The sequence below is a fragment of the Columba livia genome, chromosome 2 (genome assembly GCF_036013475.1).
Source record: "Columba livia isolate bColLiv1 breed racing homer chromosome 2, bColLiv1.pat.W.v2, whole genome shotgun sequence".
NCBI lineage: Eukaryota > Metazoa > Chordata > Aves > Columbiformes > Columbidae > Columba > Columba livia.
In genome coordinates, this window is record NC_088603.1 from 33,591,526 (window position 1) to 33,616,214 (window position 24,689).

General features: G+C 39.8%; 1 protein-coding gene across 8 annotated transcripts in view; it reads left to right on the forward strand.

Annotated features, from left to right (window-relative positions):
* ABCB5 (ATP binding cassette subfamily B member 5) overlaps positions 1–24,415 on the forward strand; it is a 38,660-nt gene extending 14,245 nt beyond the window's left edge. For 2 of the 8 annotated variants that reach the window (XM_065051270.1, XM_065051271.1), the window contains 16 exons: positions 750–953; positions 2,218–2,388; positions 5,500–5,661; positions 6,116–6,355; positions 8,326–8,472; positions 8,913–9,017; positions 9,796–9,873; positions 11,002–11,085; positions 13,090–13,293; positions 14,139–14,239; positions 15,647–15,787; positions 16,285–16,441; positions 18,104–18,301; positions 19,228–19,434; positions 20,503–20,649; positions 21,166–24,415. In XM_065051270.1, coding sequence (XP_064907342.1) covers positions 750–953; positions 2,218–2,388; positions 5,500–5,661; positions 6,116–6,355; positions 8,326–8,472; positions 8,913–9,017; positions 9,796–9,873; positions 11,002–11,085; positions 13,090–13,293; positions 14,139–14,239; positions 15,647–15,787; positions 16,285–16,441; positions 18,104–18,301; positions 19,228–19,434; positions 20,503–20,649; positions 21,166–21,363 — 2,544 coding nt within the window. In that variant the 3' untranslated portion in view covers positions 21,364–24,415. Of the gene's footprint in view, positions 1–749; positions 954–2,217; positions 2,389–3,178; positions 3,267–5,499; positions 5,662–6,115; positions 6,356–8,137; positions 8,303–8,325; positions 8,473–8,912; positions 9,018–9,795; positions 9,874–11,001; positions 11,086–13,089; positions 13,294–14,138; positions 14,240–15,646; positions 15,788–16,284; positions 16,442–18,103; positions 18,302–19,227; positions 19,435–20,502; positions 20,650–21,165 lie in introns of those variants that run through there. The other 6 variants (XM_065051272.1, XR_010470068.1, XR_010470067.1 and 3 more) reach the window with 6 other exon arrangements.
* The last annotated feature ends 274 nt before the right edge of the window (positions 24,416–24,689 follow it).

The window sequence follows — 24,689 nt, forward strand, 5'->3', positions numbered from 1 at the left end:
CTACCACTAAACACTTGATCCAGTCAGTAAATGCTAAATGAAACTTCCAAAGGGGAAGGAAAAAAAAAAAAAAAAAAAAATTTAAAAATAACATAATTTTCCTTATACCTAATAGTTTAAGAATTCTGCATAGCAGTTGTCACTGCTAGTTGGAACTAGGTAAACTTTTCAAATATTAAATACTGAACTATTACTGTATAATGTATCAAGGCTGCTGTTATCAACACAGTTTTTCTTAAACTTAGTGTTTCTGTGTCTGTTTATTCTTGCCCCCATGTATCAGTTTGCTGTTCCTACCCTGTGCTGATGTTAGTGTTCATAGGACCATATTGCAAATGATCTAGGTTAAAAATAATTTTCCCTACCCATTTAGTCAACTTGGATTATTTATTTAATCTGGCATAAAGCACAGGCACAGAGGCAATTGTGCAGCCACTCCCGTGAGGGCAGCAAACTGACACAAGGGCATAAGAAAAAGGTAAAAACTATGTTCAGAAGATCAAAAACTTAAGCCAGCTTGGACAGTGTGGTTATTGGGAAGGAGGGAGGAAAAAAAGAACAACAACAACAAACCAAATAACCCCATGATATCTTCAGTTGTAACTTCTCCCCCAACATAGTTTTCTGCTAAAGACAACATTTTTTTATTTTTTTCTTGTAGCTGATGCTTAAGTCACATAACAGTAAATAATTAATTTCTTATGAACAGAAAGCATTTTTTCAACTTTGACATATGCTTTTCCTTTCAGATTACCTTAGATGGTCAGGATATTCGGGCACTTAATGTAAAGTGGCTACGAGAAAATATTGGTATTGTGAGCCAGGAGCCTGTTTTGTTTGCAACAACAATAGCCGAGAACATTCGCTATGGCCGAGAAGACATTTCTGATGCTGAAATTGAGCAAGCAGCCAAGGAAGCCAATGCTTTTGACTTTATATCTAAACTGCCTGATGTGAGTTCATTAACTTCTTTTGAGTGTAAGAACGAAAGGTCCAGTTAGGCTGGTGTCCTGTTTCTGAGAGGGATAGCATGGGAATTCAAGTTGTAGTATAACTTCCCAAAATACTCTTACAGCCTCCAGCAGCTTTCAGTTCAGGGACTTTCTGGACTAGATATTGTCTTTGTTTGGCTGCCCTCAGAGGATTTGTGCCTAAGTCTGGAAAAAATGCGAGTGCCTTAACTCAGGAGAAGGGAAGCTTCACAGCTGTATTATCAGCCCTACCCATCTCAGGAGGCATGGGAAGAGTTGGATTTTGGATTTCAGCATCTTCTCTTTAAAAGACCTTTGTCAGGAGCTGCCTGCATATTCAATAGGAAATTGGAAGCATAACTAAATAAGTACACCCTGAACCAAGGCCATTTTTAGCAGCTGGGAGCTTGAGCTCTCCTTCTTCCTGAAGTTCACAGCTTTGAGCTCTATCCTGGCAGTAGGTGCCTTGCTCCTTTTAGGGTGGGAGCAGGAAGTGAGATCAGTCATTCAAAACATATCCTCAGGAATGGGTGGTATGACCTTCCTTTTGGTCCTGCAGTTAAAAAGATGTGGAAAAAGTTCCTATCTGAGAACCAATTTCAAATTCTGTTACCTCAGAGAGGTAATATTACCTCAGAGAGGTACCCATCTCTCAAGCATGTGCTGTTTCTAATGTGTCAGGCTCTTCCAAGGTTCCTTCTTCCCAGGAAGAGTCATTTGATTATATGTACTCTTAAACAGCTATATAAAGAAAAGAAAAAAAAAAAATTTACAGTAGACTTTGAGACTTGCCACTTTTGAGTGAGTGACACAGTCAGTAGGACCTGAGTAATGGCTCCAAAGTGGGTGTCTCGGGTTCAGAGGAGGAAACATTAGAGGTCCTGGCAGGTCCCTATGATCCCAGACCTACTGGAAAGGTAGGCAGTCCTCAGCAAATGCAGAGATTCATTTTATGGGCTTGCCTTGAGAAAGCCCAGGGTTTGGAGCGCTATTTGAGCAAGCAGTAAAGATTAAGACTTTAAAAAATGCTAAGTTTTGAGTTAGACATGTAAAGTATGTGACGGGGTAGGAGGGCTTGGCCAAGGGCTAGATGGCTGGGTATCATTGCATGTTTGCTCTGCCCATGCTCATGTCAGACAGAGAAAGCTACCTCTAGTCTAGGAGCTGAGTCTTTATGACTGCACAGAGAAGCAAGGAGTTCATTTGAGTCAATTCACAACTTCTATTTTGTTTTCTGTTTCCTCAGAAATTTAACACAATGGTAGGGGAAAGAGGGGCTCAGCTGAGTGGTGGACAGAAGCAGCGAATAGCTATTGCCCGTGCCCTGGCAAAAAATCCCAAGATTCTTCTGCTGGATGAAGCTACATCTGCACTAGATACTCAGAGTGAATCCATAGTGCAAGCAGCTCTTGATAAGGTAGGAGTCATGTTATTGAAGCTACCATAAAAGAATGCAACAGCACTTAAGAAAAATTAACATATGGTTTCCACTGCAAGTTTCTATTGGAATAATGAACACTGGAAAATAAAATTTGGATTGATGCTTCAGTTTCAGGGTCTTAACCAGGAATTCAAACAATCAGAAAAATTGCTTAGTAATCATGTTTATTTGAGGGGTTTTTTTAAACTTATTACTAATTACCAAGACACAGTCATGTGCAACTGTAACTCAGATCTCTTGAGCTCCTTTCCTCAAATCACACTTATTTATTTGCTGGTGAAATATGCCTCTTATCAAGGCAAGGTATGAGGACTGAATGATCTTTTTCAAGTAGAATAACAGAAATATATAATATAATGTAATGTAATATAATATTCCTAGTATTTATTCTTCATTGAATAGTTGCTTGATAACGTTCTGGAAGCTCTTGGGATTTAACCATTTTCTTTCTCTACAGAGACTAAATGCAAATCACGGAACAAAAGCAGAGCCAGTTACAAATACTGAGTGTCTGTTCCCCTCATGCTTTTTATCAACCTCACAGCTCTGGGGTGTGCACTACTGCAAAGGAGAGCTGCCTGAGCTTGTACCTAAGCCTCTGTCCCACCAACTCACGGTCCCTTCCTTGCAGCCCTCCTTTGTCAGCAGTTTCTACTAGGACATAGTGAAGCCTGGAGGTTTTGATTAAAAAACAAGTTCATAGCTGGGCTGGAATATTGTTTCATTTGTCTAATAATTAAGCAAAAAATCCTGCCTTTCATTTCAGTAGTTATGAACAAAGAGATGAGTTACAAGCATGGCTCAAGAGAAACACAGAATTTACCACCTTCATTGCCAGTCAGTTTAAATCTGAGGTAAAAAGTAGCTGTTGGCTAAATTCACACAACTGTACTGATATTATTTTTGCATCCATGTGTATAACAATACTATTAATCTAATCAAATTAGTGTATAGTAGTATAGCTGTGAACTTATAGCTCAAGTAGCAATCTTTTAATGTTTAATTTATCCCTCTTCTGTACCTTCTTTAATTCCATGGTCAAATACTAACCTTTTCCAGAAGCTTTTTGCTTCATTTAGTGTATAACATGAAGGGAGATCACTCTGTTAAGGAGTCATTCTTCAACATGTTCCCAGAACACACCAAAATGAGCCCTGAATTGTAGCTTATTTTTATTTTCACAGCTTTTTGGTGTCCATTAATTTAGTCTCCAAATGGGATTTATAAATTTATTCTCAGCACCCCTGAGTGGAAAAAGTGGTGTTAATATCATTTATTTATACAGCTGACGAGCAGAGATAATAACTTCACAAATGCACGCTGTTTCTGAGCAGTCATATGCAGATGTTTGTCAGATATCTTTGCATCTTTTAAAGCATTTTGCTTGCTCTGCTTGCAGCTCCCAGCTGCAGTCATGAGGGCTTTGCACATTAGGGTACATGAAAACAGCAGCAAGATAGATCTCCTGTGACAGGCTTTGAGTGATTGCCATCAGACCCATGAAAACTTGGTGGCAGGTATAGGGAAAGAATTCAAATCTCCATGGGATTATTCGTCTACTGAAACTGTCCTTGTCTTCTCCATGCCTGTTCCTTTGCCCATATGATGTACAACTTCTGTAGCAAGTAACTTAGAATCACTGATTTTGGTTGGACGAGATCCTGCTCACAATCACAGAGTCCAATCATAACATAACTCTGGCACTAAACCATGTCCCGAAGAACGTCTTTTAAACACCTTCAGGAATGGTGACTCTACCACTTCCCTGGGCAGCCTGTTCTAATGCCTGATAACCCTTTGCACAAATAAATTTTTCATAGTATCCAGTCTAAACCTCCCCTGACACAACTTGAGGCCATTTCCTCTTGTCTTATTCCTTGCTACTGGGGAAAAGAGACCGACACCCTCCATATTACAACCTCCTTTCAGATAGGTGTAGAGGGTGATAAGGTCTCCCCCTCAACCTCCTCAGCCACAGTACCATCAGTCATTCCTCATAAGACTTGTTCTCTAGATTCCTCGCCAGCTTTGTTGCAGTTCTCTGAATTCTCTCCAGCACCTCAATGTCTTTCTTGTAGTGAGGGGCCCAAAACTGAACACATGATTTGAGGTGGGGCCTCACCAGTGTCAAGTACAAGGGGACCATCACTTCCCTAGTCCTTCTGGCCACACTGTTCTTGACACATGCCAGGCTGCTGTTGGCCTTTTTGGCCACCTTGACACACTGCAGGTTCTGTAATTGTAGAATATATTTGTTGCGGGACATCTCCTTGGGTTCCTCCCCCCGCCTTCAGGCCACCATCTTCTCCAGGCGCCAGGGAGGTGGGAGGTTGTTCCCTCCAGCAGCCGCAAGCTGGCCTGTGCTCACTTGCTGCATGAGGACTGTGTGCGCCAGTGGTCTGCGTGTGGGAGCTGGAGAGGGATGGAGCATGGAACCCGCAGGCTTCGGCGGTTCTTGCTGCCAAATCCCAGCAGGCCCCTGTGGAGAACATATTAGCTGACAATTTGGGATGTAGCTTATTTCAAAAGACTGGGAGAGAGCTTTATGGAGTAGCTAAAATGCATGTCTGACCCCAGATGTGCTCTGTTCCTCTCTGCTTTCCTGCTAAGTCTTGTCAGAAGTCATGCTAATGTTGTACTTCCAAAAATACGCACCGACAGTATATAAAGAAAATATCATTTCTTTATGTATTAGCTATCCTAGCATTCTTTTGAGAAAGATCTAACTACATTCTCACTGTGTTTCCCTCCCATGTGTGCATACACATGGAAACACTTTATGGGCAACTTTAACTCAAACAGTTCAAGTTTAGTACAAAGTCAAGTAACTTTAATTATAGCTTTTAATACCTGCATTAGTAAGATTAATGTGGTATTCTCTGCCTGAATTAGACAAGTGAAAGTGTCCTTAGACTGTTAAACAAGAGACATGAAAACAGGGGAAAAGTCTTTGTTTTCAGAAGAAGGAGTTATTTCTAAAATTTAGATTTTTCGAAAATATATACTATAAATGCCTAAAATAACTGATTTTTTTCTGTGCTGTTTCCATGCATGTTTTAATATAAATTACCTTTGTATTTCTGTAAGGCTCGGACTGGCCGTACGACTATCGTGGTTGCTCACAGACTGTCTACCATTAGGACTGCTGACACTATTGCTGGATTTGAGAAAGGTGTCGTGGTTGAACAAGGAACACACAGTGAACTCATGTTGCAGAAGGGACTCTACTATTCTCTTGTAACACAACAGGTAAGGGCAAATTATTTTCTCTTCACAAAGTTGTGAAATGCTGGTATGTTGGAGCCATTTTCTGTCTGTAGGTCCTGCATGTTGTCCAGCTGGCAGCTGCTCAGCCCCTTTAGTCTGGGCACAGACACAGGCTTGGAATTCTAGGGGGTTTACCTATAAAAGTGTTTCACATTTATGTAATCCAATATGTCAAAAACGCGAGTAGAAGGTATAGACAACATATTTATGGCATAACCACAAAATTGTTAGATTCCAAGTAGATTCCATAGACTGCTTAAAGAAAAAAAAAAAATCAGATCCAAATAGTCTACTGTCATTACACACTGAAATATACGTGGCCTATAGGCAACAGGGATCAGATGATTGAAACAGCAGTACTCATGACAAACAAATTTTACCCTTCCTTCTCCCTGGTCAAAACGTCTTGTGACTGTATATCATGAATTCTTACTAGAGTTCTAGCAATAATCTTGAAGAGGGTGAGACATCAGAAGAAACTGAAGACACAGAGGCTGAGGAATATGAGGAAAATAACATAAATGAACTTGTGGAGGAGCTGACCCTTCAAGATAATTTTGAAGAATCAGTGATCCCCAGAAAAGGCAGCATTCGAAGAAGATCCAGCAGACACAAGAGCAAGAGGCGCTCTTCTAAGAAAAAACCCTCTAGAAAAAAGGAAAAAAAAGAGTTGGAGGTTGGTATTAAAACTATTGTTTAGAATTTTAGTGATAATATGTAAGCATAAACACAAAGCACATAATTTTAATTACTTCTAGAGAGCTGGCTGCCATGCAACCTTTACTCTAGTGCTATTACAGTCAGTACTCACCAGGCTGAGTATTTGCCCCAGGAATATGGGGATAATCATGCATGTCTTACCAAAAACTTCATTTTAACAGTATTGACTTAGTGTGGAGGTGGCTTGGGCTGTTGATTTGTTATGCTTCATAAAATTAAACATATTATTTCAGTGTTACTCGTTATTTAATTCTATCTAATTAAAATGAGTTGTGAGATTTCATTTGCATGACTCTTTTCCTCTTGGTACTCACTGTTGCAAATACTGGTGGATAATGTAATCCCTGGCCTGTGCGTACCAAGTTTAAATGCACGTTGGAATATCATATTACCTTTATGTCAAACAAAAAATATCAAAACCGTAACATTTTGAAGTGTCTTCTGAGTAAAGTAGCCATTACTTTCTCTCTGTGTCTTAGTATATGATTTAAAACATCCTGTTCTGGATATTTTTATTCGGATAAAAGACTTTAGGTGACAAATGTCATATAGAAATAAAAGTCATATAGGAAGTTCAGGTTTTAGAAATAGAACTGTATTTTGTCAAAGCTGAGCAAAACTTGTTCAAGGGCAATCAATAGGACCGCATTTCTAGTAGACTCTGGATCAGACCGGACTTTGGGTAGGCAGCTCGATAGAAACTTGATTTTGTTTTTTCCTGTTTTGTACTGCTTGAACTAAAGCAATGCTTTTGCATGAAATATATTGGAAGAGTTGGCATGTTTTGGTGTTTGGTTGTTTTTACCTGACTTCAAGGCCCTTGAAGTGAAGAAATAAAATGTAAATTCTGAGGTAAAACCGCGGATCCTTTTAAATCTATGGAAGTTAGGATCTCATCTGTAATACAGTATCTGATTATTTAAAATTATTCTGGAAGCTTTTGTGTAATTTGTATCTATTAATATTTATTTTCACTAAAATATAGCGTCCAGCTAATACATATTTCAAATAGCACAAAGGAGCTGGATCCATTGCTATTATCACAAAAAAGTTACGCAATTTCAAAAGATACCTTTTGTCTGTTTGTTAATACTGCTTAAGACTTCAGAGGAAGTAGTGGGTATTCATGTTCAAGACTTCAGTATTCATCACATTCACAAAAAATTAAGAAACAAAGCATCCGGTAGTTGTAATTATTTAAGAAACCTCAGCCCACTTCTAGGATTGAGGCTTAGCCACCCTCATTCAGCATCCAAAACATATGATAAAATAATGAGGAAGCAAAAGAAACTTCTCTTCCTGCTTAATGTCTTGTCTCCTTTCCAATGTTTTCATTTTTTTCTCTTCCAGAACTCCCCCTGTGGAGGTATAGACACTTGAATGAATTGGTAAAGCAGAACAGGGCATTTTTTGGTCCTTTTGAAGGAGGTTCAGACTGACTATCACATATGCCTCTTTCATGCTTCGGTAATGATGCATAGGCTATAGTTTGCAAAAGAGAAAGATGACCTCTCTACCCAGTAGCATTATTGCCAGCCCACTAGCATTTAGCTGAACCAAAGGGATCTTTTCTATGCTCTGAACAGTGAGACTTTCTGTTCTTTATAAAGATTCAAGTGTTAAAGTTGCTATTCATGGTGAGCATTGAAAGTCCTGTCTGACTTTCAATGAACTGTCCTGGTCCTTCTCCCCTGATGACTTAGCCTTTTGTTACATTTTTGCCTCCAAACTTTTACAGTGCAGTTGAAGTTCTGGGACATGAAACAGCAAAGCTGCAGATCTCCTGCATATTCGCTCACTCTGAGTGCACAGAGACGGCTTTCAGTAGTTTACCAAGACAGCTCACTACTCAAAGCCTAATGAACACCCATGGTCTGGGGAATTTCATGTTTCCAAGGAAAACTTGCAGCCTTCCCTTTCCTGTAGGAAGAAAATCTCCCTGCTGTGCCTTACTCAAGAATCCTGGCTCTGAACAAGCCTGAGTGGCTGTATGTACTGCTGGGAGTGATTGCTGCTGCCATCTCAGGTGGAGTCCATCCTGCATTTGCTGTTGTATTTGGAAAAATCATTGGGGTAAGTTTTTTTTGCAAATACACATTGCAGTCCTGAGTCTCCCTGATGCTCAGCCAGTTATCCCTATGTAAGACTCTGGGTGGGATTCGTTCATATGAGTGGATCCAAGGAAAAAGGGATAAATATTGGTGAAGTGGCCCACTAGAGACAGAACCTGGTGGAACTGTGTGTGACTAGCAGAGGAAAGGAGGAACAATAGCTGGAGCTGGAGGAATGAATTAGGGAGATGTAGGTTAAATGGAAAGCTGGACTGTTTTCTGGCCCTCAACAGAAAGTTGATTGCAGCCTGATTTCACAATCCAGGACACTTGCTGAGAGAAATTGAAGTAGACAAGTTTATTGAAATGAAGACTGGTTTATGTAACTGGCACTCCTTGTCTGTGTACTCCTTTTTGTGTGTGTCGTGGTGTTTTGCTTTTTTTTTTTTTTCCCTTGTACAGGCTTTTCAAGAAACAGATCCAGAAAAGAGGAGTAAAAACACTGTGGTGCTTTCTTTAATGTTTCTTTTACTTGGAGTGATTATCTTAGCAGCATACATAATCCAAGTAAGTGTCAGTACACTGAAATGTTAGAAGTTCTTAACTCCCCAGCAGGTTGCAGGTATAACTCATGTCAATGCAGTTTGAGAAGCGAAACACCAATCAGAGCTTACAAAAACATGCAGAAATGCCAGGGTTCTTCCTGAGATATGTGGGTTTTATTGATGTGTTTACTTGAAGACATATGTCCGTATTTGCTGTTGCTTTAAATGAGCCACTGAAGGCAATGTGGATTCAGCATGATTGAAATCAAAGATGAGGGTCTGGCCTTAAGTCAAAGTTAGGACTGACGTTTCTTACTGACAGTCTGTAGGCTCTTGCCAAAGTATAAAATAGACTCTTTCCATAGCAGACATTCTTTTTCATAGCATCAAACTCCGCCATTTGCTGTCCTCTCACGACTGCTCCGCAATTTGCAGAAAATGTTTACTGCACATTGATGTCCGTATCATAAAATCTATTGGTTTGACTGCTGTAAGAGAATGTCTCTGGTAGCAGTCGGAGTAGGGAGACCAATGACCAGATAGGCAGATTTATCTTCTAATGCTGCTGAGACATACGAATAAGACATTACAGCAAAACTCCTGCCTTCTGTGCCATGTTGCTTCATTTCTGTGGGAAAATAGAGTTTCAGGTTCCAGGAAAGTGAATGGCAATTTTCCCAAGACTTACATGTACACAGGGGCTTGCAGGAGACTTTTTGGTATCATTGCTTTTGTTTTGAGGCTTTATGAACAGAGTTAAAGCATCAGATGAGAAAATGTGACTCTCTTTCCTCCCCCAGGGATTCATGTTTGGGAAGTCTGGGGAATTACTAACAATGAGACTTCGCTCTTTGTCCTTCAAAGCATTACTTCAGCAGGTATGAATTATGCAGCTAGTCTATCATGAGAGCCAGATGGCTTTTGCAGACTATTACAAGGTACACATTGGGTTTCAGTTGTGTGGTCTGTAGAAAAGAAAACTAAAACATGTCTCTTCTACTACTAGCTTAGAAAAAAGTACAACTTTTTCCAAAAGTCTCCTGTCCTGTGTACAGTTTAGCTCAGTGTTGCTACTGCAAATAGTCTAATTTTGAATGAGTGTCGTTGCAAATGTGCACACTTCTGACACATTCATGTGAGCACAGTTTGCAGCTGTCTGTGTGTGCAAGGATGACCAAAAATGTTTAATCTCCCCTGGCTTGAGTGGTCATGGTGCAAATATGTAAGATATAGGTTTAAGTCTAGTCTGTTTAGTTCTTTAAGTTTAAAGCTACATACTACAATCCATAGCAAGCAGACAATCTGATAATTTTTTACTGCAAAAAATTCAAATTGCCCTATTGCCTCATTACCTATGAGAAGAATAAAGTTACTTGTATTAAACGCTTCCTGTTAATTTGTGCAATTTCATGTCACTTGCACGGGAGTTCTGAAAATGCATAACTTGTCACCTCACACACACATTTGGGATCAAGAAGCTCTTTGTTCATAGAAACATTTGAAAGGGACTAGGACAGGGAAAAATTAGTGACTAGAAAAAAAACTGCCACAGCCTTTGGTGGTAAAAGGGCCTCGTTTCCTTTCTGTATGTACAAATATAGATAAACAATTGCTTTTCTATAGTTACTGAAACAGGTAACATAAAAAGAGAATAGTTAACTTCTTTAGGCCCGAGGAAGGACTGATTGAAAGGGGCTTATAATACAAGTTTCTAAATAGGCATGTTCAGAAGAACATTACAGCTAATAACACTTTTATTGTGATCAGTTAGATGTTCACAACAGGATTGTACTTTTAAGGCTTTTTCTTTTAGTTTACTCAGAAAATGCTGACTGCAGAGGAGGAATATTACAGTTAGACATCATGATTTGTGCTTCCATTTCCCTGTATGCTACCTGAGCAGGAAATGTTTCTTCACTTTATTAATAATACCAATAAATCTGAAATATGGTAAGGACATGTAATTTTTTTTAAAGAAAAATTAATAACAATGTCTTTTCTTGCAGGAGATTGCATGGTATGATGATCAGAAAAACGCTGTTGGTGTTCTGCTGACTCGGCTTGCCACAGATGCTTCCCAAGTCAAAGGGGTATGCTGATTCTTGTTTGTTTGTTTGTTTGTTTTTCCTAACAAACACTAATTGTAGTTTCCAAAGGATACTGATATTATTTCAGAACACAAGGCAGTAAATCTGCCCCACAGACTGGCAGATGTATTTATATGTATATATAAAATATATATATAAATATATACACACAGCATGCTGTTGACACCTTGAAAATGGTTTCCCAGCTGATAATTTATGAGAACTATGAAAAAAATCAAGCAGATGTTCATGTAACTTTCATTTCCCTCCCTTCAAATCTTAAAGCTAAGTATATAATAACTGTAAACCATTTTACCATGCAAAGTGAAATCTGTATGTGCTGGGGACCAGAATCAGTAGACCCTGGGTTTTTACACTCTGTGATGGGTGTCATCTGAGTACCATGAAGAAGTTGCGTCTGCACATGATACAAATCTTTGCTGAACTTAATGAAGATAACTCTTCTTCCTGTTCCCACCAAATATGCTTCACACGCAAGCAGGCCAAACGGTAAGAGATGGCCCAGCATTAATAAAGTACATCAGGGAGCATGATGACCAAGGGAGAGAATGATTCAAGGTGCTGTTATGGGACAGATGGCCACTGGCAGGAGAATATGTCAAATTCTGCGTAATTCCTCCTACTGCTCACCTCATCAGTAGTCCCTGATGATCTGCCAAATGGCTCTGTTTCTTCCCTTCTACCTGAAAAAAAAAAAAAAAAAAAAAAAAAGGTGGGAAGAGGGAATCACTGCAAGGCTTGTAGGGAAAAGTGTTCTGTTTTAATGTCTTTCTGTCCTTCAAATTTGTGCATCAAAAACCCTTTAATCTCTAGGTTTTTCAGTCTTGGTAGACTTTTGTTTCTCTTTCCTGTCCTCCTTCCTTATGAGCTAGTAGTGAGAAAATAGTCTTTGACAGAACGTAGTCATTTTCATTTTTAAAAGTTCCAGTTTGTTTCAGTGGCATTAAACTATATCACCCTATCAGGACAGGATATAGGAGGGATGCACAAGGTCCGCTAACTACAAAAGCCAGTTAAGGGCATGGATTGCCCTCCAAAGCTATTGTGTTCTCTGGAGCACTACAGAGTGTCAGTAAATAAGTACCGTGCTTCATGCTGCGCTGGCTGAAGTTTCCAAATCCATCTTTATGTGCAGCCCCTAGAACATATGGCAACAATTCACCTTGGCATTGGTTTAATTATTACTATTTTAAATTTTATTGAACAAGAAAAGTCTTTTCAGGGCAGGAGTCTTTGGCAAAAGACAGAAGAATTTTTCTTCCCACCCAAGGATTTTTGTTTTTTTCCATCAAGACGAATTTTGGAAGATGAACTATTTCCACAGGGTTGTTTTCAGACCTTTTCTCTGCAGAACAGAGCCCACACAGATGCTGAGTGCTAATCATCTCTCATTTTAAAAGTTCTTGATGAAAAGGTTACTTAAGCTGTGGGGAGATAGGAGTTCTTCAGTATGAGTTCATCTTTCCCACTTGTTATCCCTGCTGAGATAAAGCATTTCTGCAGGGTGGCCAAATTCAGGGTTTTTTTTTTTCTGAGAACACAACCCCAGGTGCAGCAGTGTGAGAACCTGAAGATGAGTAGTTTCCACCACCGCTAGTGGGCTGGGTCAATGGATGACTGTTGTTAGAAGCTCCTCTAGCCTAATGCTGGGCACTCACCCGCCAACGTGCTCTACTGTGACAGTGGCCACAGTCTCTTGTTCCTCAGGTAGAGTAAGTCCCGGATATGTATTTCATTAAACAACTGCCATGACCAGCTGTTTAGACTCCTTTAACCTCTCTTGAAAGCTTGAATGCTGGCAGGTAAGAGAAGCATCTAGGAACAGTTATGTAAATAGGTGCATAATGTCCACACACATGATCACGTGTGGTTTCATTTTTCTAGCTGTACCACTGGCCTTGACTGTGTAGCAATTTCAAGTGGTGATATAAGTAACAAAGAGAAAATCTAATTATGGATATTTGGGGGTTTCTGGGGTTTTCTTAGGCAACTGGAAGTCGACTTGGACTGATGACTATGACTGTCTGTACCCTTCTGACTGCCATCATTATTGCTTTCATATACGGCTGGCAGTTGACTTTGCTTATCCTGGCCTGCATTCCTTTCGTTATTGCTACAAATGCTGCGAGTGTTAGCGCTGTGTCTGGTCATGCTGCCAAGGATCAAAAAGCTTTGGAAGAGGCTGGAAGAGTAAGTTCTCCAGTTTTAAGTACATGGTTATGGTGTGAGATCACTTTTAAGGACAACACTGTAGCTGTATTACAGCTGACTCAGTTATTGAAGATAAGTGAAGGGGGGAGAGGAGAGGACAGGACAGGGTGGGGGGTGAAGGGAATGTTTATAATATCCCCAAGAAAAGCAAAACATAGATAACACAGAACATCTGTAAATTAGACTATAAAAATGCATTTGAAAGTCTCCACAGTGAATTTCTGGGCAGGGACTGTTGTAACAGCAGCAGCCCTGGCAGTGCTGCGCCTTGTGCCTGGGGTGAGCAGCGCCACTCTTCACTGCTCTATGCTGCATCCAGAGGCATTGCAGGGCTGAGCCACAGAGCCCTGACATTGCTGCTTTTTTATTCCACTATGAAATATAAACCATAGTGTGCAGAAGGGTTTCAGGCTACTGTCTTCATTCACCTGATAGTGCTTTTCCAGGAGACAGAATAGTCTATGCGAAAGTGCCAGCTGTGCCCAGATGATTGGGGTTTGTTCCTATTTTATTGGATAAGGTTTAACTAATCGGAATCACAACCCGTGGGTTAGGGCAGGGGCTGCTGATGCTTCCTGCATGTGGTCCCAAGGTTCTGAACTCGAATACATTGTTGGCTTCAGCCTCCCATTGCCTTGTGACTGTGGGGTGAATAATCTCATTGCTCTGGGCTTTCCTTCACCTGGTAACAAGACCCCAATCTCCTCTCCTAAGCAAACACTTTCTGATCTAAAATAATAAATGCTAGATAAGAGACAGCATTTAGGAGGTATGTTGTAGATTGAAATTGTAAGGGATTATCTCTTATTTATCTCCCAATTTAGATTTCAACAGAATCAGTTGGAAACATAAGAACTGTAGCTTCGCTGGCCAAGGAAGAACTATTTTATGAAAGATATGTTGCAAGTTTGAATGGTCCATATAGGTGAGACTTTTTTCTTTAATAATTCTTTCTTTGTACATTTTAGTCTTTCAGATTTATTGTAAATATGTTTATTGAAAACTATCCAATACCCACAAAATTGAGAAGGATATCAATAACCATGTACATAGTTTTAAAATGTGTTCACTTGGTATATTTTAATACACATTCTTAAATGCAGAGTGAAAGAATATTTACAGGATTAGCCTTGTCAATATGCAAAACTTTATAAACTGCACTCTCTGCTTATGTGTTACAGAATACTGTATTTGCTTGTATATGCCTAGAATATAGGTGAGATACATATATATATATCTCCCGTATACTGGATTGATACTAGTTAATGCAGAAACTGACAGTTAACTCTCATACCACAGCCTTTATAACATAAACCAGCTTTATTACCCTCATATGACTTCGAAACCTTGAAATGAACTTCATATGTTTCCCTTGTTTGACCTTCTACATCTCACTGTCTTGTTTCCATTAAAACACATTTGAATCATAAGGGATGCCAGATTTTTCTAACTCCATTTTACTTAAACAAAATAGTCCAAAATCCAATTCATTTCTTTCCTCCTTCAAGGTAACTAACATAAAAGAAGGAATTGAAAGTAATACATTATATAACCTGTCCTAAGCCAAAACAGTGTTAAAATTCAGTGTCTAGTGACCAGGTAATACTCCAAGTTGTGGACAGAATGCTCGCCTGAACTGTCAAAGGTCTCTAATTTACAGCTCAGACTAGAAAGGAGATTTCTGTTTCCTCAGAGAGCATCCTAAACCATGAGGGTAGAGAGTACTCCAGATTCTGATTCAGTGTGCATTCCGTTTAGCTACACAAAACGAAACTTCTCCACAAAGATGGATTTAGAAATAGAGGCTTAGTCCAAACCCCTGCAGGGATACCCAGCAACACATCCCTGTTCCGAGTCAGAATGAGAGGTCTCTACTCGGTTGGGAAGACCTGGTGGAAAACCACAGGCAGCTCTTAGCCTGGGCTGGAGTCTGCTTGTTTTCTTAATAAAACGGTTCACATGTGGTAGTTGTGTTGGTTGGTTGGTTTGGTTCTGCTTTTTTGTTGTTTTGGTTTAGTTTTATTGTGTTCTGGTGACCTGCCCTGATATGATAAAGCAAAGGAAGAGATTTAAGATAACACAACTGAGGGTGAAAGATCTCATTTCGCTAACTTTCTGTCCTTAGGGCAGGTCCATGCCACAGTGCAGGATGCTTTTAGAGTCTGGCAGTGGATGCTCCTGTGTGTGCGCATATTCTGAGCTTGTTGGTTATGTTTTCAGGGGTTGAGTTGTATTACTTGAAAGCTTTAACTCATAAATCTGGCCATCCCCCAGCCAGTGTTTGCTGTTTCTGTTTTAAAAGTTATTTACAGAAAGTCTCTTCCTTTATCAGAGATTCTCTGACAAAAGCTCCTTTATATGGATTTACCTATGGAGTAGCTCAAAGTGCAAACTACTTTGTTAATGCAGCAGTCTTCAGATTTGGGGCATGGCTCATCGCCCGTTGTCTGACCAACTTTGAGAATGTATTTATGTGAGTATACTTTATAAAATGTAAACAAACAAAAAAAATACACGATAGTGGTTTCAATGTTTCAATGCATGCAAATTATTTCATCTGATTACAGAGGTAACAGGGTGTAGAAATTCAGGAATTCACATGGGTTGGGACTGCAGTTTGGACAGAAGGGTTGTTTTGGGGAAAGGTGTGTCTTTGGGCAGTGAAGAAGCAAGCATGTGGCTGTGCTCAGCACACCTACTCTGGAGAAGTCTTTGCTGTTTGACATTCCTTCAAGACAGAGGGTAGTGCATAGAGAAGTGATGTGACACCACTGCTCATATATTAAGTACTTCTAGGAATAAACAGAACTTCCTAATGCTGGATGACATCTTGAGGGGTGAGGAGCTCCAGAAATGTTATAATCTAAAGATGATTAAAAAATCTATTTTGAGGGTTTACTTTAAACATGAGGAAAACAACTCATTGTTCTACCTGAAATGAGTGCTGGTGCTTTGTCTCATATTTTTTAGAGTCTTCTCTTCCGTCATATTTGCAGCTATGAATGTTGGTCAATCTGCTTCCCTGGCACCAGATTATGGCAAGTCTAGAATGTCAGCTCAAAGAATCTTTCAACTTTTGGACAGAAAACCTCTAATTGACAGTTATAGTGAAGAAGGTGAAAAATTGGTAGGTATTTTTTCAGAAAAAAAACCTTGAAACAAAATAAATTAGTAATGATTTATTGTCTTAAGATTGTATTCATAGATAGGTTTTTTGGGGTTTTTGGGTTTTTTAGGATGTCACAAAAGACAGACATTATATAAAATAGTGGTACTGCCTTGTTATTTTTAATGGGTCATATTTTTTGGTTTTTGGTCATAAGTGTATGCTCTTAAATGTAGTTTTGTTCTGAATGAGCTAAAAACAAATATTACTTTTCATTCTGACCCACCTCTTAGATGGTTCCAGGAAACCATTAACAATGTCAGTTCCACTCGCAGTAGCATTGCCTTTTTAAGGGTTTACAAGAGAAATGAAATACAAGTGGATTTTTCTACTGTTTAGGTAGATAAGAGAGACTAGCTCCTTCAGAGACAGAACAGTTTTGCTGAAATCCATCCTCCTACAACTGTGGAAACTCTTACAAGTAAAAATGTGCTCTTGTGATGTCAAAACTACCTTAATGAATAATCTGGTTTGCTCTGAAGTTGGTGGGGAGGGGAGAAGGCAGGGGGAACAACAAGAAAAACAAAAAATGACAACAGGAATGAAAAAATCCCACTCGAAAAAATCACCTCTAAAAAGAAATTATCATTAAGGATACTGACCTCAGCACTTGTCAAATTTCTGCACGAAATGCTTTCTGTTTACATGATCTGGAAAGATTACATTTGTACATCCATCGAAGTTTAAAATGTACTTCCTGTGTAGGTTTTAGATGGTAGACCCTATTCAGGAAACATTAAGCTCGTACACAGGATTTTCGGCCTTTAAAGTTGTGAGCACATCTGCATATCTTCTTGAGCCAGGGCCCTCCAGCACAGACATTGAAAGATTTGGCAGAAGATACGTGGTAAAATAAAACTTAAATGAAAATATTGCTAATATAGACTGGACTAAAATACCAATGATGCCTGTGACGTCTGCAAAGCAAAGCTTTGAGCCCGTTAAATTAGATCATCAGCTACTGTGAGACACTGTGCTGGTGGTGCTGCTGGTATGGACATAGGGCTTGTTCCTACCCCAAACGATAGGAGAGATAATAGCCTTGATGTGTGCCCCCTTCCTTTCACTTGTGTTTAGAAATTGACCTGGCTAGAATGGCTAATTAACAACTATAATTGCTGTTTAAAACACAGCTTGTCCTACAGCCTGTAAATTACCTCTTAAAGAATTTAGTGCTGATATCTAATTAGCTGATCTTGACCTTGTGTTACATTTGTTCAAATTGTGCTACCTGCAATGTGAGGTCAGGAAAGCAAATGCCAGAGGTTATATCAAGAGTAGAAATGCTTCAATTACATGTGTCAGAAAGGAAAAACGTTAGTGTTGTTTATTTGTCTAAAGATATTCTTTTCAAATGTGAAGTAAAAAAAAAAAATATGAGAGATGGCATAAAACTCTTTCTCCAGAAGGATCTAGTAATTTACATCTGCAGATCATCCCATAAATAATGATACTACACTCAATCCAATATGTAATTTAAAAAAAACTTCAAAAGCAGTTTTGAAAACACCCTCTCAAACTTTCTTGTAAGTTCTCTCATTTCAATAATCAAGTCTTACAGATGTTATTATAGTTAAAGCTAATAAATGCTAATATGAGCATGTGAACTCTGTTACTTTTCAGGGCAATTTTGAAGGCAACATTGAATTCAGAAACATCCATTTTGTATATCCAACAAGGCCAGAAGTTCAGGTTTTGCAAGGACTCAATGTGAAGGTTAACAAAGGACAGACTCTGGCGTTAGTAGGAGGCAGCGGCTGTGGCAAAAGCACATCCATTCAGCTCTTGGAGAGATTTTATGACCCATTGGAAGGACAAGTGGTAAAAATAGACTTGTGTGGCTATCAATAACAATTAAATCTACAGAAGCCTCTGTCTTACGAAGTTTCAGAGGCTTTAAATGATTGTAGCAATACCTCTGGAGAAATGTCTTTTTTAAGAGGTGTGAGTTACTGAGGTTGTGGCTCCAGTGGAGCTGAAGGCAACCTCAAGACCCCTGTCATTGCCTGCCTCCTGCATTAGACACACATGCCAGCATAGCCACCCAGGTTGGCACAGTGTGGTGGCTCAGGGCGCTGATCTCAATGGGGAAGAGAATGATGGGGTCACGCTACATCACCTCCCCAGAGCTGCTCACAGCCTGGTCACACAGGAGCATTGTGTTCATGTCATTTGCTTGTCGAGTGTATAAGTCATCTTGTTAATATGAATTCACACATTAGGGACATAGCTACATGCTTCAGGTAGTACAAATGTAATCCCACAGGGATGCTATTGCATCACCATTGGAGGGCTGCAATGAGCTTTATGATGAAGACCCCATCCATGGGTATAGAAAGCCCAAGGAAACCTCCCTGGAGGTTTTAACATTGAGTTAAAGGCCTAGAGCTGTGAATATTTATTGCTGCGTTCAACTTCTTCAGGACAGGCTTTTCCATGAGGTTTCCAGTGCTTCTTGTGGTCAGTAGGGCTGGAAGGACTGCAGGAACAGCCTGCGATCTACACTGTGTTTCTGTCTGCTGGGAAATGGAGGCAAAAACACACACAAAATTAAAAACCAATGAAAGGAAATATTTCATCTATACTGCTGGTTCTTTTCCATCTTGCATGCAAAATTTGCTTAGTTTCACTGGCAATCTAACATGTAACAGGCTTCCTCTTACAATTCATGTTTCCTGTTTACAGTGTGTATCTGTGGTTGAGCTCTGTAGTCAACTTGGCATAATTTGCCTGTTGCTTTTTTCTAGTTGGCAGATGGATTTGATACCAGATCTTTGCAGTTACAATGGCTGAGGTCCAGATTGGGCCTGGTGTCACAGGAGCCCATTTTGTTTGACTGCAGCATTGCTGAAAATATTCGCTATGGAGACAACAGTAGGGTGGTTAGTCAGGAGGAAGTTGAAGAAGCAGCTAAAGCAGCTAACATTCATTCCTTCATTGAAAAACTGCCAGAGGTAAGAGATAGTGACCTTCTATTCACAGTGATATTAGAGATTTGGAATGATATAGAGAAATCTAGGTAACACTCATGTAAATGAATTAAAAAATAAACATTTTTGTTTCCCTCAGTAGGAAAAAACATAGAATTTATGTTTAAAAGTGTTGGTGTGTTTCAAGCTTAAAATCCTCCTTGGTTTATTCAAAAAAAAGCACTGATATTCCAATGAATATAGGGGTAGACAAAATAGAATATGGGGGGAGAGAAATAAGAGGACACTTTATGTACAAATAAGTCCTCACAATTTTTTTGGTTTTTTTTCTTTTTTTATTTGACAGCAAAAGCTTCTCAAATTACTCTTAGAAAGCTTCTTTTTTCTCTGAAATAATTCAGTAAAACTAAATGCTCTATTTCTCATTGGATGTGCATGCACCCAGAGTGTTTCTTAACAAATATGAAGGGGCAATAAATCAAAAGAGAATGAGAGAATGACACAGCCCTTGACCTTCATGCTTGCCAAGATTTTGGTTCTAACAAGGCAAAATATTTTGATAGTTTCTTTTCACTGTAGTTCTGTGTAACTTGAAGAGGATGCAATGATGCTGAAAATTATTTCATCTTCATTACTACTAATGACATTTGGGATTCTTTATTAACTAGTAATGCAGGATCAAGTTCTTCATGTATATGTCATGAAGCACTAAATCTCTAGTTAATCTTAAAATCATATGCTCCTGGGCAGGTGTTTGTGGACAACTTATCACTGTATTGCTGGTGGCACCATTGAACACCTATTCTGGTCATTAGGGAAGCAAATTTTCAGACCAGGTATAAATATGTGTGGCTATAAAGCTGTATATATAACTGTTTATACTAGAGGTGTTTATAAAACCTTAGCTTTATTAAAACCACTTGCACTATTCTTTCTTTTCAAGGTGGAAATACCTAGTTTTTATAGCCACACATAAAACTTTACTTTTCAAATCTTTCTTCTCTAACAGTATTCACAGGTCTTCCTTTTATTTTTTCTTTTTATTTTTTTCTTTTTATTTTTATTTTATTCGTTTTAATTTTTAACATTCAGAAATATAATACCCGAGTGGGTGAGAAAGGAACACAACTTTCTGGAGGTCAAAAACAAAGAATAGCAATTGCCCGTGCTCTGGTTCGTAATCCTGCTGTTTTGCTTCTTGATGAAGCTACTTCTGCTCTTGACACAGAAAGTGAAAAGGTGAGTAATGATTATTGTATGAAATATATATGTTTTGTACTTGGCTAGTTGCTTTCTGTAAAATAAAATGAAGGCAAACATGTTGTAAATGCTCAGCCGTGAAACAACAGGGTGGGTGTATCACAGTAGCTTTTCCAGCTGCAAGCTCTGAACTGAATGACACTAGGAAGCTGTGCATATCTGCTAAATAAACAAATAGAAAACCCCAAGATTTTAAGTAGAAAACATCATGAGGAGCTGATACTTTTAGCTGTATTTGATGCTAAATATAAAATTTGTGTTCTGACCCAAACTGGATCCCCAAGAACCCACTTCTCAATGTCTCATGTTTGTTTGATCAGTCTCACTGACCTCAGTGAGCAACCCTGTTGAGTGAGGGTCTCATGCATGCTCTGCCTTGTATGTCTATGGGAAATATATTCAGGTGATAACAAAGAGTAAGAAATCAAATGTGGTTCCTATGACAAATGAAGGTTTTCCAGTTGCTAACAGCATTTTCATGATATCTGTGTGCAGATCGTCCAGAAAGCTCTGGATAATGCCCGGCAAGGTCGAACTTGCATCGTTATTGCTCACCGCCTGACAACCGTACAGACTGCAGACATCATTGCAGTGATCCAGAACGGCAGGGTGATTGAGCAGGGCACCCACAGCCAGTTACTGGCAAAGGAAGGACAATACTATGCCCTTGTAAATGCACAAGTCTCTAATTAGCACTGTTTGCACATTTTTTTACTTTTTTATTTTCTGGGAAGACACAAGAAGCTTACAGAGAATTAATGTTGGCTGTGTCTGTGCTGATGGAGCAGGGACTGTGCGTTGCAGCCTGGTTGCTGTAGCCAGTGTAGCCTTTGCCTCACACACCCATGGGGATGAGCAGTGCATGCCTGTGGGTGGGTTATGGAAGGTGCACGGTGGACTCCCAGGGCCTGAATCTGCTGGGTAGTAGTGGGGGTTGTATGATTTGGAGGGAACGAGACCTGAAGTAGTCTCATCCACACCATGGCTGAAGTGGGTCACCCTGTTCTTGCTGTTCCCCCAAACCCTGGCCCATATCATGTGCCATAGATCAAGGCAGTACCAGAGTATGACAGTGGTTAAGCACCATGGATAAGCACTGGGATGGTGCTTGTGCTTGCCCCTTGAATTTCTTCACCAGCCAGATGCAGCCATAAAGTCATCTTAATTAAAGATGACTGTCATTCTTACTGACTGCTGAGGTTCCAGATAAAGGCATTTGTATTAAATTTAGAGATAACAGGTTACATGTGAGGGCTTGTTGGGCTTTTTCCCCACTTTTGCTACATTTCTAATATTACTGTGCTTCACACATTTCTTGGAGATCCAATATTCTATTTCAGACAATAATTGTAATAGGTACAAGCTTTCCATATACAGATAAAGTGACATAAAATATATCATTATTTTATTTAGTATTTTTTTATTGCTGACCTAACAGATTTTAATCAGTCTTTGCATTCATCAGGGTAATTTCAAAAGTCCTGCAGGACAGTTAGAATGGCGTCTTTTGGAGTGGACTCATGTCAGCCATATGAATAACTTTTCTTCAAAAAAATAAAAATAAAAGTGATTTTCAATATGAGTCCTTTATTTTGAATTAATATAGTGCTTAGAGACATAGTTTAGTGGTGGACTTGGTAGTGTTAGGTTATTAGTTGGATCTGATGATCTTAAGGGTCTTTTCCAACCTAAGTGACTCTATGAATAATTTTAAACACTGTTTGAAGTGTTGGCAAAACTTGTTTACACATGTGCTTTAATAATTGGTTATTCCTCAGGGTGCTGCAATACATCCTTCAACAGTTGAAGAATATGTGCTGTGTAGTCAGAGTGACTCAGCAGCTGTTTTTTTTCTCTTTGGCTGGATAAACCCAATGGCAGCATTTTAATTTTCCAAGGCTTTGCACGTGGCTTTGGGTTAGGATTTACGGCTTGAAGTACTTTATAACTTCCAGATAACTCTGCTCAATTGTAGCAGACGAAACTTACAGTAATGACTATCTCCTTCGCTCATTTCAATTGTTTTCCGGCATCAGGATCCATGAGGGGAATAAAACACACAAAAGAAAACAAATTCTGGTCTCAGCTTTGCCAAAATAAATACAGTTGCTCTCCCTCACAGTTTTTTCTCAGGGATTTTTACAAGAGAAGTTATCACTCATTCAGCCACCCCTTTTGCACGACCTCTTCACTTTCTCATGATAGGCAGATACTGCAGGAGACGCTGCCCTGATTACATTCCAAATTATCCAATGTAGGCTTCGATTAATTCCTTTTCCCTGTTTTATTTCTGCACTGGAGTTAAAATTACAAGCAGCACAGTGTGATTCTCAGTTTTTAAAATAAAATATCTTCCATTTTAATCCAGAAATCTTTCGGGGAAAGAAAGAGTTATTTTGTACTTTTGGGTTAGATGTATATATGGTTTTCATTACAGTTGTGGTGAATAATATATCTTTATAATATTACAATTCATTACAATCTATTGAAGTAACAATTAAGACAAAGTAAAAATGGGAAATTGATTTAAATAGAGATGGTTGCTAAGCTAAGGCTCTGTAACATAATGAATCACCTAACATCTGGGGCTGGTTAATGGAGCATCTGTGGAAAACACTGTATTCACATCCATGAAGATAATGAAGATGAATCCAAAATGTGCATCCTTCCCAACAGCTTGGAATTATTTACTAGCACAGGGGCAAAAGGGGTGAGGAAATATGCACCATTTGACCTGGAAGGTGCTGAAAGAGCTGTAGCATGGTCAGCCTAGAAAAATAAGTTCTATGACTTGTGTTTCCCCTCATTTGCTCTTTCAGAGGTTAACATTACCTACCATGGTGTGGCAGATGGCAATCCCCCTCCTTTGCAGCACGGCACTTCTCTCTCTTCCTCTGCTATTTGAGGCTAACAGCTTCTTTTGTCTGGCCCAGAGCACCCTGGCTCCTGGGACATTAGAAGAAGGGAGTGCCAAGGCACACTGGGCCGCGCCCAGTGTGGGGGATGTTTGAGGGCTTCAGGGGCACCCACACTCAGTGTGGGGGGTGCAGAGAAGCTTATACAATGCCTACAGTCAGGTCTGATCAGATAACAAAACGGGACTCTCGTCGAGACTCCGCCCATTGCCGCGGGTCTCTTGGAGCACGAGCTTAGCCACTGCCGCCACGAGAGTCCCCCTCCCCGGGATGGAGACTCCACTTGCCTCGCCGCCACGGTGTAAGTAAAACTTCTCGCAGGATTGCGAGTATATTTTCTTTCCGTGCACACTTGCACAAGTACTTTATTTCCTCGCACAATCGCGAGTGGCCGCCGAGAGCCCCTCGCACAATCGCGAGTATATTTTCCTCCCGTGCTTCCACATAAGCACGTGTAGGATTCCGTGCACATTTGCACGTGTAAAATAACTCTCGCAGGACTGCGAGCGTATTATAAATTTACTCTCGCGACATCGCGAGTGCACACTTTCCGTACTCACTGCGAGTACGTGTATCTCTATAAAAATAATCCCACACCGTGCTTAGGCTAGTGTGTACTCCTCCGGGACTCGGGGACGGCTCGGGCACTGTTTTGGTGAAGCCACGTGCATGCACTCTGTGGACCTCCTGTTGTATTAGTGGCTGCCCCTCTCAATAATTTCCTCCACTGATATCCGAACCTGTATTTAAGTCACATTCGGAGTGCTAAAACCCTGTGCCTTGCTGGTCTAATAAAAGTTGGTTTTGGACCTTGTGGTCCCTAAAATTGACCTGTGGGTTGCTCTGTGACAAGAAAAGTGACTACACTTGCATCCCTTTTGGCATGTTCCTCACCCTTGTTTACATAGAGCATTGTCATGCTGCAATAGCTGGACAGGCTCAGTTCCAGCTATGTACGTCAAGGATTGTTCCCTGTGGAAAGGTAGGTGTGGATTTTGGCTGGAGCCAGAAAAAGCAGGTGCCGATGTCGTGATGGAGGGATTGTGTGTGCACTGCTCTGAGGTCTAGCAGCTAAATGGGGAAAGAGCAGTACCAGACAGATGT